Here is a 14,704-nt window from a genome sequence, read left to right on the forward strand (position 1 = left end):
AAAAAAGTATGACCATAAAAATGTTTTGCTAATTTGTTTTATATACCTAGACATTAAAAGTTATTCTATAAACTTTGGATTTCAAAAAAAACAAACATGGCTTACCATAATCTCTTAGGAGAGCTTGAGCAGGTCTTTCACTATCAGGAGTTGTGGGCTCTGTGCTTCCACCACTTGCTGAACTAATACCACTGTTAGTGCGACTATGACTCTTCAGGTTATTTTCTCCACCACCCTAGTCAAATAAAAATGAATCAAATATTTTAGGGCTATAGCCATAGTTTACCAGTATAAATAGAGGTCAATCATTAAAAGCTATACTGATAAAATGAAATGTGCCAACTAAATAGCACAAACTGATACAGATAAAAAGTGACAAGAGATTAAAACTGCTGTAGTGTTTTTGCATAGACACTATCTACTGAAAGTTTAGGAAGAGTCTGACGATTACAGGTGCCTATTCTGGGGTCTTCTTTGGTGGATATTTACAAAGGGCCAGCCAAGGACCTTTTTCATCTTCACTAGCTAATGACTCCGCATCCTTCAAGAAATACCCTAGGTGCCTCCCAAGCAAAACTTCAGAACAGGAATACAATCTTAAAAAAACAAAACACAAACAAACAAACAGTAACTCTCAAATGTAGTTATACCATAAAATACAAAAAAAATACTATGGTTAGTTTAAAGATTAACTCCTAATATGTTTAGGAGCTAACAAACGTATCTGTTAAAGATTTCCCTCATTTTTTCCTTTGTGAACACAATTCATTATATCCAGATCAGTTTATTATTATTAGCCACCTAATGTGACATGAATATAACTTCCTTAATAATAATTTGATCACTCATCCTACATCCACCAATCTAGTGTATTCCATTAATTTATCCACTCCACTGCCTCTACTCCGGGTATAGGAATCACATATCTTGGAGACAGAAGCAGGGGACACGGGGAGTCTCTGGAAAACTTTTTAAAGTTAGGAGCATTGGTGCTCTGGGGAACCTTCAAACTTTGATCTATAGGGCCTTGCAAGAGCTGATGAGATGAAAAGGAGTCAACTAGATGCTTGCTAACAGCTAGCACTATATCTACTAGGGATAGAAGAAATGGAGTAGGGGGCTTTTTCTAGATTATTCAAGCCAATTCAACAGCATAGCAAAAGAAGTAAGAGCTTTAAGCAATAAAGACTGGGTTTGCTGGAATTTCTCTCATGCAGTATCTCTCAGGAACCTGATGTATAGTTGATGAGGTACTGAAAGGTAAGAAGCCTCAAAATATCTGATATTTCAAAATAGAATCCTTCTGCATCAATAAGCTGAATTTACAAACAAATGCCTTTAAAAATCACGAGGACGATATCTTAGAATGAAATTTAATCAGAAGTTGATAGTTTCTGACAGATTATATGTGGTAATCTTACCATTTCCATTTGGCAACCAATGGCTTCTAAAAGTGCTGAATCTTGAACAATATTTAGCATTGCTCCTGCAACAGATTAAAAAAAAAAAGCATTTTATTTAAATACCTGACAAGAATACTAAAATGGCTAAAATAACTCAATTAATAGCAGAAACATGATTTTTAATAGAGCATTCCTGAAATTTCCATAAAATTACCAATAAACCTGTTGACTAGTCAGAAAAGATACTCCATTAAAATGCCCTAATTCTGATCTGCCCCCAAAGTTTCAAAACCACATTTTTCTAAAATAAATTTGAAGGTCAAACTTGCTTTATATAAAAATGACCATTACCAGATATTTTTTAATGAAAGACCAACCATTAATATCTCAATTTCAGGGCTTGCCTATGGCTACATAAGCTGAAAGCAAGGTGCCTTCAAAATATAATGTATTTATCATCAAGGAACTCATAGCCCTAGAAAGGCTAGGACAGAAACAAGATGGTGAGCCTAGCATACTGCTTTCTCATCCCAGTGGGAGAGTACTCTTGTCCACAAAGGATAAAGACAGAACAGATACAGCTTTGCCAATCTAAGGCAAGAATACCAATTGATTCTTCCTTGGAATGTATAAGGGAGCTCTTCAGAACAAGGGGAAAGCAAAACTAAACACTCTTATCAACCACAGAAATTATCTGATTTTAAGTGATATGTTATTTGAATAACTTAAAACACTACAAGTTAAAGGCTCTTTCAGATTGAGATTTAACCTCTATTCCTTCAACTCCTTTCCAAAAATGAAAGGATTTACTCTTCTCTACTTATCTCACCTTCACACTATATAACATACTATCCTTCCTGAGCACTAACTCCAACCACTACTACCATCATTTCTGTCTATTCAAATTATACCCTATAAAATCCAATTTAACTTCTACTTCCCCCTATGAAGTATTCCTTGATCTTTTGGTTTCTTCTCTCGCAATACTAAGGACATGCTGATGTCCTTATGACATGCAATCAGTACTGCCTTCTACTATTATCTGACTACTTTGTGAGGGTATTCCAACCTCTGCAGTGAGACTTGCTGAAGGGCAAAAGCCACACTATTCACTTCTTTAGTATCCCACTCCCCACAGAGTACCTGTACCTAAGACCATGCCATTGGCTTGTTTAGATGAATGCCAGAAAGCACAGTAAGGAAGAGTTGCAGTGATCAAGTTGAGAGTAATGAGGGCTTAAAATATGCCAGTGGCCATAATGAAGAGGAGCCATTTAAGAGGCAATCAATATGATTAGGAGACAGTAGGGAACAGTAAGGAAAAAGGGAGGAAGCACAGCTACTCTTCATGTTCCTCTTGGCAGAGTTCTGACACAGCTTCCAGAATTACACCCACCTCAAAATACTTTCATATGCAGGCAACGGGCAAGAGGAAGAGGCAGAAGGGGGAGGAAAGGAAACAGAAGAAAGGGGCGGGAAAGAGAAGAGGGGAGAGAGAGAGAGAGAAGGACAAGAGGGAAAGAGAAAAACAAAGAACACAGATGACACTAAGCAAAAATGACTTACCAAGACAACTGAATGCTCTTCTCACCTCATCTCACGCCTTTACATTTTTTCACATATAAAAGCAAACAAAGTCTGCTTCTGATTCAGAATAAGTAGAGCTATATTAGACTTAGCCTCCCATCACCAACCCAGACTGCCTCCTCAGCATGTCTGGGTCAAAATTATCTGGTTTTTCACTTACAAAAACAATGTATGAACACAAACCTAATATCATTTGAGTGTTGTTGGGGTCTGTTTCCGTTTGCAAGGCACCTATTAGTATATTCACAAGTCTCAACTTCAGGGACAAAAAAGTTATTGGTTTATCATAAGAAGAGCTGTCATCATTACTAAACTTTCCTTCCAGAACCACCTATGGAAGAAACAAATAATATTTAACATTGATTGCTGTGGTACACTATGCCCATGTAGAAACTGATACAGTGGACAAAGAGCAGATCAGTCTAACAAGCAAAGCTTTAAATCTGACTAATATTAGCCACTGTGCTAGGTCTGTTGCTAACTCAACAGCATACTATGTTATCAGATGTCACCAGCCTACCACCACTTGAAATGGTAGGTGAGGCATGCTCGCGAACAGAAGAAATTTCCACAACAAATCAACTTTGTTGATTCACTAAAATACTTTTTTAAATGTTCTTAAAAGCTCCTGTTCCATTTTTAAAAGATAATTTGACTCGAATTTGCACACAAAACAGAACATAGAATATTAAAAAAATTTAATAAAACATTACCTCAGATTTGACTGTGCCAAAGTGATGAGGGAGGGGCAACAAAGAAAGCAGGATATTAATGGAAGATCTTCTTAATTCTGTTGGATTTACATAGTTTTTGAATTTGGAGAGTTCTCTGCAAAAAAAAAAAAAAATTGCTATTAGTATTTCCAAACTAAAGTATGTTTTTAGCTATTACCAAATATACATTATGCCAATTTTTCACAATACAAGCACTGGGTTTGGTTTCATAAAGACTGCAGTACCTACTTTCCACTTAGTTTATATTCTATAATGTGTGTGTGTGTGTGTGTGTGTGTGTGTCTATGTTAAACTGCTGTTATGGAATTAAACTAGAATCTGATTGACTGATTTTAAATGTAAGGCCTACTCTAAAAAATTTAGGACTTCTAGGCCAGGGTTGCTCTTACACCTCCAAACCAGGCCACAAAAGATTAAACATGCCCATGGACAAATCAGAACTGAAGGAGCTCAGGGATGAGGTGGGTCTGAATATTCTACACTCATTTGATGTGGCCTAAGTCTCCTTGGGCTATGAAGACAACTGAACATGATAAACTAGGAAACTGGGGAGGAACCACCAAAACAGACCAGGCCAAACCCAACAAATGATATGCTAATATAGAATGACAACTTACCTGTCAGGCAAAATGGTTTCAAGAGCTGAAATAAAGTAAGGAACCACAACATCAATCCCTTTCAAGTCACAGCAGAACAAAGGAGGGGAGTTTAGAATAACGCTGGCCAAGACAGGATGGCACACATAATCATTTATCTGCAAACCTTGAATTAAAAGCATGTAAAATCTAGGAAAGCAAGAAAAAAATTTTAAACAAACTGCTGGTCAGTTGTTTCCATAATTATTAATATTTTCTACAAACTCACCCGAAAGTCTTTTTGCACTCTTCACTACTTCTAACCTTTAAAGGTATTACTGAAGTTAGAACAATTCTGAATCAAAAACACTAAGACCCAAAATTATCTTTCCTAATGAAAAAAATATTCATGTTTATTATACCTTTTTGAATCCTTACAACTCAAATTTACAGGTGCCTACAAATAAAGCAACCAAAACAAAGCAAATGGCTGCAGTAATTATCAATAAGCTGGAGGAATTACTGTATTAAAAATGTGCCTTTTTCTCTGTGACCCATAATTTTGGAAAATACAAAGAAAGAAACCTCATTCAACCCTGCCTTCATCATGATGTTATATAAGACTCCGTATAGGAATATACCTAAAGTGTACCTTACATTGAGTATACCTGACTTTTAACCTGCTCCTCTAACCTGCAATCAACTAAGCATTCAATTTTCCATCGTTCAAGAGCAACTCTACTGGTATACTCTTCTACTACTATAAGGCACTTTTCCTCTCTGCAAAACTCTTCCGAAACAGCTTCCCCACCTCCTGGTCATTGCTCAACACATTTCAATCCATCTTTTCTCCCTAGAACCAAACTAAAACTATATTAGCAAATAAACAAAGGCCATTTCATTGCTAAAACCAGAAGACATGCCTAAGTCTTAATTGACTCTGCCTTTTTAAAGCACTCAAACCTCTGATTACTCCCTTCTTCTCTCCTTATTCTTCTGGCCTCTGTGGTTATTTCCTTTTAATAAATCCTCTTACTCCGCCTGCCTTCTAGTAATGGTGTTCCTCAGGCTGCCATCCTTAGATAATTTTCTAAGCTGTCTCTTCCACTAGCCTGGTTTTAAACACTACTTAAGCCACTGAATATAATCAACTCAGTCTCTACCCCATACCTCTCACCTGAGCTCCAGATCTATTAGCCAAAAGTATACTGGATACCTGAGGGCAAGACATGTCTATTGATGTACTCCAGTAATCCTTGTGCAGTATATGGCATAAATACTTGTTGATAAATACCCCAAAGACACTTCAAGATCAAAACTAAGCTCATCATTGGCCCCCTCACAAATATGCTTTTTTGGTTGGTCCTATCCAGTCTTATGGACCAGACAGAAAGCCCATGGTCATAACCTTCATCCTTCCTGCTGCTGCTACCATTTGTGGTATCTCCCCAACCAATATTCTCCCTCCTGAGAAATGTACTCCCTCCCACACAAGGGGTGCCAGCATTCCATGTGACCCACTCTTATAGCTATAGATGACTAAACCAGAGGTAGACACCTGATTAATCAGATTCTCTTTCTCAGGAATTTGAAATTAGGATTTAGAGATGCTAACTGGCCCTGCTGGTCACCTAGACAAAGGCCATGAAACTGAGAACTTAGAATACTGCAATATAAGAAACTGATCTGCAAAGAACAATGAAGCAGTTCTTGAAGACCATGAAGACAGAAAATTCAGAAAGGAGGAAAACCCATTCTGTTCCTTGAACACTTTCTAGATGCTGGTTCCTGCCCGTCATGAGGCCCTGCTGCATATCCTGACCTTCGAATGTATTAAATGGTACTAGTTTATCATAAATGATTTTCCTTTTGCTTAAGTCATATTGAGAGCCTATTAAGATACTCCTAAAACTAAGAGCCTATTAAGATACTCCTGATTAGTACCCTGAATGTACCATTCTGTTTCATATCTATATGCTTTGTTCCTTCTGATAGTACATTTAAACCTCTCTCCTGAGAACCTAGCAGATACACAGACACCTGAATGCTCTTGTTGATATTAATATAACTTCAGCAGATGTGCGAATGATTAGTTGAGATGGGCAACAAAAATAGGCCATTTCAAGTTAATTTCATAAAAATGTAAAAGGCCTAAAGTGTCATGGCTGGGACAAAGTGGAGAGATTAGAAAGAGTATTAAGTAGCTGAAAGTCAGGAGTTGGTAGACCAACTAAAGATGTACCTGAAGAGAAGTGGAGACGAAAATGACTCCTAGTTTCTGGCATGAGCAACTAACTGAATGGATGGCAGAGGCATTCATGAAAATTGGTTGAAGTCATAAATCTGGATAAGATGACCCTACCCAACTTGCTTATACTACCCATCTTTTTGAAGACCCAGCACATTCATTCATTCCTCTGTAACTCTTTCCTGAACCCCCAGGGTAAGTGTATGGTGCTTCTTCCTCTGAATGGTGACAGCACTGTGTGCTTTTCTCCTACCAACTTCCTATTACTACTGGATCATTGTAACTTGTGTACATGGCTTTGCTCACTCGAGAAAATAAGCTCCTTAAAGGCAGGATCTACAGTTAACATTTGTGAACTATCTACAGTGTCTAATACTGTGCTAAAAATTAATTAGTATAATCCAAATCTCTCCAAAATTATAAGTCAAATAAAATAGAATAAATAATAGTTCTAAAATTAAAAGGATCTTAAGGGTCTTTACCAAATCTAATATGGCAAGTAAAATGGAAGAATTCAAGCAAAAATTTTGATTACTTACTGACATTTTCAGGTATTTCAAACCAACATTTACTGATCAATTCAGCCTACCAAGGCATGTTACAATATAGTTTCACTACCCAAACTACATAAATGGAAAAATAAAAAAATTCTAAGACCTGGATAAATAAGCTGGCAGAATCTCTTCTCCAGTCTTCTTGCTACAAAAAATCCTACACAGTGTCCCACAAGCCTCAGCTCTTCCTGCTTCATAGTTATCAGGAAATTCACTTGCATCAAACATGGGATTGGAAACCATGGTGTCTGTAGACATTTGTGACCCCTTCCGTCGAAACTCCATGCTAGCTTGTGTTGTAATGGCTGGGGAGAGAAAAGGAGGGTTTTATTATATTTGTCAATATGCAAGCAGGCTCATGGGACCCTGGACACAAAGATCAAATGTTGGTGTCATTTAATAGCTACTTGAATAAAATCCAATAATTCTTTCGTTTAGCAACTATGTCTTAATTTTTTTAAGGGCTCTCTGTAATCTTCTTGGAAAATGGGTAACAATTAATCTGTAGTGGTATTGTCAGTTTAACAAATTCTACTAGAAGTATTTTCCAACTGAATTTTCAATCATCAAAGTACATTTATATATATCTGTACTCGTACAGATATATAATACAAAATTTGGCTTTTCTATTATTTATTCTGTTTTTAACTTCCCCTATAGAAAGATGCTTAAACATTAAGACAAATAGCTACTGCAATTTCCACATTACCCCAGACAAACATCATTATTGAATGGGCAATCCCATGCCAGTCTGTATATTTTAGGGAGAGGGCAAAGTAAGGATGAGAATGGGTAGGAAGAAAGAGCATTCCCACCACCCACCCAACTCCAAAACACACCAAAGAATCGCCCAACCAAGCAAAATGAGAATGAATTTTAAAAACCATAGACAGCAGCTAACTGGAGGTTGATAGATCAGAAAATTGGATTGGTAAGAAAGATTATCTATCACGGTCATTCACTGTCACTGAAACAGAAGCCCTTCGAAAGTTGCTTTTATTTTTAATAAAAGATTTCACAGTGTATTGAAAACCACTCTGAAATCTTTTATCACTCTACATGAAATGTTTAAATTATTTTGTAATATTTTTAATAGAATGCAGAGTCAAGTATAAATCTTTATGCAACTTCCCATGAGCCATTTTTAGTCCTGAATAAGCTATCCAGCAATAATACATTTAAAAAACACTACATGCAAAATGCATACAAATCAAACATTAAATCTGTATAAAAATAAGCTTAAAGCTTAAAAACAAACAAAAAAAGCCAAAACACAGTTAGTGCAAAATCCTGGAATTCATGACATGACCAGACTAGTATACAGAAATAATGGGACTGATTCAGGCAGATTAATTTGCTTTTGCCAACAATCTTCCCCATTCAAAACACAGAAAAGTATTTTTCTTCCCAAGTGCAAAAACTACAAGAGACAATGACAATCAAATTTTTTAATGGAATTATGAAAAAAATAAAAACATGACTGCAATTAAGGAGAAGCTTCTGGTTCCTACTTACAAGATTTATAAGAAAGAAGAATTTGGATAAAAGATGCTGCAAGATAATAGAAATAAATGGAAACAAATCAAAGGACAGCAGTAATTATAAAATACTTTAAAGATGGTGAAATCGTACAGTAAGTTAAGAAGCTTTTTAGCTTTTTAAAAATTAGATTAAAAGCGTTATGATACCACAAGCTAATTCAAAAACATAGGAAACTGTGCATTCAGATCCAAAAATATAATTTTTGTATCATGCAAAAGAAATGAACAAAGAAAATTACACAACTACAAAAGAATTGAGGTTTTGAACTGCCCATAACGTGCATTACATTTTTAGTTCATTAACCCTTCCCAGCTCAATGTTACTTTTTACAAAGCACAGTGTACTGTCAAGTAAATATAAAGCTAACCAGTTCATAGAAGCAAACATTTTAAGTTACAGGTGAACTGGATGGCAGAATTCCTTGATGACAGCCAGTATTTAGAAAACAGACTAACAGTGTTAGTATTTCCAAACTTCCCACCACCCCCTGGGACCTCAAAAGTGGCACCCAACAGCACTCTAACACACTCAATTATCTGGACACTTCCAGTTTCCTGGGTAATGGAACAGCCTTTCTCATCTCTGAACACAATCAGGGAAGAGAAGTTTCTATCCTTTCCCCACCAAGGAAAATGGTTAAGAATTAAAAGTAAGAATTTGTTGTCCAAATATGATTTGAATTCTAACTTCTATCTTTTGGAACAAGAGGGTGAGCAAAGCTGTTACAAAATCCCTAGAGAACAGGAAGATCTGTAAATTCCCTTTAAGCAAGCCCACCAAGGAGGCAGCAGCTTGAACCACTCTGGATTCAGAGATTTTAGTGTCAACAGCTTGATATCCAAAAGTTACACTGTAAAAATTGCATCTTAATAAAAGTAAAAATATGTCTGACTCATTCTAGAATATATAAATAAATATAAACATAATTCAGAAAACTAAAAATATAAACACATGAACGTAAGAAAACATAAGCCAAAAATGGTTTTTAAGTTTTCATTTAGTCATCATAAGTACATTTACTTATCCATAAATAAACACCACTTTTAAACTTGTAAATAAAAGATAATATGAAAATGGTAGGATACAAAGTGTTTAAATTTGAACAAAAAAAATAAAGGAATCCCTAAACTCAACCATGCAATCTCAAATTATATTCCTGAAAATGTCTTTATAGTCACAACTTTTCTAAATTACATAAAAGATCTGTAAGAATATCCAAAATAATTATACATATATAATGCTAACAGACACAGACCTTAGTTCTGAAATGATACAAATAGGCAAAAATGCATTTGTGAAAGAAAGCAGAGATCCTTGTGGACGCTAGTTTTATCTTTGGAATTAACATTCTCCCTAGAGAGGCATAAACTAATGCAATTAAGCCTCCTTTTTCATCAAGCTATTTCCAACACCAGTGGAAAAGTGCTTTCTTACCAAACAACCAATACACTCACTAATGCAGATAGCACAGTGCCTGGCACAGAGTAATTCAGCTCAATAAATGATAGCCATTATTATTATTCAGCTCTATAAGATATGTCATAAATAGTCCTCCCTCAGTACATTCTGCACTACCCTACATCTCATCCTGCACCCTATGCAATTACTTCCAAATATAATGGTAAGATGACAAAAATAAATCAGATTTTATTTAGATGGTGTTTCTATAATAAAACCTAAGTAAAGCTATCAGGGTTGAGTTACTGTCCACCAGTCTTTTTTAGTTTCAGAACAAATGGTATTTTTGAAAGTGTACACTAGAAATAAATTTCTCTATACTAAAACCTGAGAAGTTAGAGTCTCGTGAAGCAGAAGTTTTCTGATATTTATATGTACTAATGAGTGAATGGTTGTCAAAATCTAAGAAAACACTTCTTCTGAATAAATTTCTCATTAAAATATTTAATTCTTGATATAAATAGTATTATCCTGGCTGACATGAAGGGAACTTCCAGGTCACCTACTACAAGAAATTTGATTCAACAACAAAAATGGCTAACATGAAGTGTGTCTAATAAAACCAGAAAAAGCCAAACCTCATAAAATAAACATAAAAAGGACAGGTAGCAAAACTTCCAAAATTGTTCAGCTGGAAGGGGTTAAAAACAAGACACTGCTTTGTCAGAGACAGAGAGCTTTTCAAGATACATATTAATCTTGCAGGTAGGAAAGATTAAAAAGAAAAGAAAGAAAAGAAAAAATGATAACGTATTTCTTGAGCAATATTTACCAGTCATGCTGCTGTCTCTGTTAATCCCATTATGAAGTTTACAGTGAACAAATGCTGCATCAAATAACCATGATCCAAAGAGATTCAAGATGCTGTTAACCTTTGGTCTCCGAGGGGCAGGCAGTGGCCGGGGTTCTGAACTAGTCTGATTTGGACTTGACAGAGGAGAAGTGGAGGATGTCTGGTGCTGAACTTTCGAGGCATGAGCAGTACTAACCTATTAGGACACAAAAATATATGCACACTCATGAAAAGTTTGGAAAAATAACAGGACTTTTAAAAAAGGACAGCAGATTGAAAAGTCAACATTATACAGCATAATAATGGTGATGAGAACTTACTGTGCTTGTCTTCATGGTGGTCTTATTCACAGTAACTGCCCGATGCCTTCGATTATGTGGTGGGGTGGTACTGACAGCAGTGCTTTGAGGCATACTTAATCTATTCACGGGTGTTGGAGGAGCACTATCTGATCGGGGTCTAGAAATGCCTTTAAGAAAAGACAAATGGAGTTATTCTTCATAGTTCAAAATATGTGGTCAGAAAATCTTCCTCAAGCAACACCAGTGAATGTTTAGTACAGACTACAGCAGGGACTGCTAGTATCCTCCGAATACCCATTTGCCCTCTCTTCCTGAGTTATAGAACACAAATTTTAGCTCGGCCTGGCTCCACAGAATCAACAACTACATTTTCAAGCCTCCCTCACAGCTAGATGTGGCCATGTTCTGACCACAGAAAAGTGGGTGATGTTGGGAATCTCCTTAAAAGGACCAATCAAGTGTAGGCTCTCCTTCCTTTGTAATTCCTGAAGAGGATAGTTGGAACTAACTCATTCAATTATCATGGCCCATGAGAGAGTGCAGAAGGGATAGAGAGCCAAGCCACAAGATGCACGTGCCTAACAACGGTAGAACTGCTATAGTAGCCCTGTACTGCCTAGCCCTGGGTTTAAAACACGTGTAAGTAAACTATCTTGTTTCAAACACTGGTATTTTTAGTTGTTATATGATAGTCAAACTTAATTTGACCTAATACAGGGATGGGCAAATGTAGGTTTACAGTTGTGAGTACACAAAACACAGAATGTATTCTTGTACTATTTATTAACTATTGTATTATTTATATTACAACTATAAACCTACTTTTGCCCACCCTGTATATTATGTATGTATTATAGTAACACGTACACATAACAAATGCTTTAGAAAGTGATATATTAAAATATCATTGACTTTCAACAGGTAAAAACAATTCTGACTTTTCATAGTCCTAAAATGTGAAAAGCAGTTCAAAATAGTTCATAAAAGGTCTAACTTGCCTCCTATAATACATTTGAATCTGTATTTTCTTGAATTACTAGTAAGGATGAACAGTTTTCTTTTGCAAATCTTTTATTCATATCCTTTGTCTATTTATTTACCAGTTCTTATTCTTTTTCTTAGCACTGTCTGGTCTATTCATATAAAGACAACAAAAACCCTCTATTATATTTGTTCCAAATAAATTTTCCTAGTTTGTTATTTATAATCAAATCCATTCATCCTTTTCTTGGGCTTTCATAATAGTACCTAAAACTAGACTCTAAAATACATACATACATACATACATACATACATAAATAAATAAATAAAACTAGCTCTTCAAACATCTAGCAACATACACAAAATTCACCTAGGAATGCATCCACCAGACAGCTGATCCCACGCATGGCACGAAAAAATATTTGAGGCAGATGTTTAAGGCAGGGATACTGATTCAATTCTTGTGGCATTCCGCTCACATTCAGGAACTGTTCCTGAAATTTGGGAGTAGAGCTTATAATGGCTGGGTTACTCAAATCCACAGGATTACTATCAAAAGAGAGAGAAAAATTAATTAAACATTTAAAAGATTCTTTAGCAATAAACTGCATGCAATCAATTTTAAGAACAGGGCTGTTTATCCCTATTTAATTCAGAGAGGAGGCTTATCTGTATTTAACCAGTTAACTGCCACGCGTCCAAAACAGAAACCATCCCCATTTCTTTCATATGTGCTGGAATATTTACGAATTTAAGTTACCATAATTTTCTTTACAAACCCAGAGATGTCACCAACAAGTCTGATTTTAAACCTGGCGACCAGAGTTGATATGGGAGGTTGTGGCTATAGACGCGCATGGTGTGTGGGGAAGGTCCGCTGCTTGTGTCTACAGACGCTTATGGCGTACAAAGGGTTAACAGGCTAGGGACTCAAACATCAGCACTTCTTTACAGAAGACCTGCAGTATGTTTACATGAACTTACTCTGCCTATTCAAAGAATGAGACTCAAATGAGACTAGAAATTTTTAAGAGTATACATGGATATTTTTCTAATATGTTTGGAATTAAGCAATGGAATAAAAATTGTAAATAAATCAATAACTCCAAGGAAAAAAATTTTACTTTAATACTAACATATTCACTTATTTTAAAATTTGGATTGTTTGTATTCATGTGTATGTACTAAAGCCATATATTTCAAAACAACATATATTTTATGTGTAAATAATTTTAAATATTTCCACTAAAAAATAGATTTAGATTTCTACTCAAAATGGGCTACTTAGCTATCCATTAAATGGCCTCGCCAACTCAAAGTGATATTGTTTAAACCTACAGGCAGTACCTGGAAAGAATTTCCACTATGAGGTCAAAAGAACTAGGCTGAGAAATACAAAACAATGGTTTATAACTGCTCTGCCCTTTGAAACCTCTTTTACTACCCACTCAGACTCTTCTTAATTGCAAGTGGGAACAAGGGACCATATATATGGGCTTCTAGTGTTAGTAGATTGTATCCATAGAACTATAATTCATCATGTGGGATAGAGGGGATAAGTCTAGTAGCAGTACCAGAAAGCTTATACCAGCTTCTCCACATGTAAATCTGAAATTATTTTACTGGTACACAAATTATTAGAGAACAGAGTAAAAAAAATTTGAAATGAGAATGGGTAACTGCATTCCTACAGTTCCCAATGCTCTGTATATCTGACACAAGTAGAGAGCCTGTTAAAAATTCAAATTCTACCTAGATTTACTGAAACAGAACCTCCATATTGAAATAAATTAATATAAATTAATATATCACATCAACAGGTAAAAAAGAAAAAACTTTTAATCATTTAAAATAAATCCCAAAATATGATTTGAATAAAATTCAGTACTCTTCCTGATTTCATTTACATTTTTAAATTTTAAATTTTTTGAATGCTTAGGAAACCAGGAACATAAAAAACAAACAAAAACTAATATCAACTAACATTCTACTCAAAATTTCATGTAGTAGAGACATTCCAATGAAAATCAGAACACAGAAAACACTTCTAATCTTAAATAAACACAAAATTACAGAAAAATAGATTAAGAATATAAACTGAAAGATGAAAAACAAATTGGAAAAAAAACAGATAGAAAATGGTTAACATTCTTAATTTATAAAAAGGTCATACAGAATAAATTAGAATCACTAGTACACAAATAGAAAAATAAGGCTAGTCAAACCAGAAAGAAAAGATATGCAAGGAAAATGTTTAAGAATCAAGACAGTACACAACAGAACAAAAGTTCCATAGAGCACAAAGATAGGGCTAGTAGAGAGAAAGGTAGGAAGCAATGAAGCTGAATTGAATAGAATTACCAGAAAGATATAGCAGAAAGTAGCAATTTATCCCTCTGAAATTTTATAGTATCCCTCAGCAAAATTTTAAACAAGGCTACTAGAGGAAAGGCTCTGAGAACCATATTGACCGTCAGTGCAGGTCACAGAGAGGAACAAGGTAGTCTCTAGGCCCCACAAAATGTGA

General features: G+C 35.4%; 1 protein-coding gene across 4 annotated transcripts in view; it reads right to left on the reverse strand.

Moving 5' to 3' along the window:
* The window catches only part of RALGAPB (Ral GTPase activating protein non-catalytic subunit beta), a 131,637-nt gene that overhangs the window by 51,897 nt on the left and 65,036 nt on the right, over nucleotides 1-14,704 (reverse strand). For all 4 annotated transcript variants that reach the window (XM_059707091.1, XM_059707092.1, XM_059707089.1 and 1 more), the window contains 9 exons: nucleotides 12,548-12,726; nucleotides 11,215-11,363; nucleotides 10,874-11,090; nucleotides 7,205-7,406; nucleotides 4,342-4,509; nucleotides 3,704-3,818; nucleotides 3,174-3,321; nucleotides 1,422-1,486; nucleotides 106-235 (listed from right to left, as the gene is read on the reverse strand). In XM_059707091.1, the coding sequence (XP_059563074.1) occupies nucleotides 106-235; nucleotides 1,422-1,486; nucleotides 3,174-3,321; nucleotides 3,704-3,818; nucleotides 4,342-4,509; nucleotides 7,205-7,406; nucleotides 10,874-11,090; nucleotides 11,215-11,363; nucleotides 12,548-12,726 (1,373 nt within the window). The remainder of the gene's footprint in view (nucleotides 1-105; nucleotides 236-1,421; nucleotides 1,487-3,173; nucleotides 3,322-3,703; nucleotides 3,819-4,341; nucleotides 4,510-7,204; nucleotides 7,407-10,873; nucleotides 11,091-11,214; nucleotides 11,364-12,547; nucleotides 12,727-14,704) is intronic.

Source organism: Myotis daubentonii, chromosome 8, assembly GCF_963259705.1.
Source record: "Myotis daubentonii chromosome 8, mMyoDau2.1, whole genome shotgun sequence".
NCBI classification, from domain to species: domain Eukaryota; kingdom Metazoa; phylum Chordata; class Mammalia; order Chiroptera; family Vespertilionidae; genus Myotis; species Myotis daubentonii.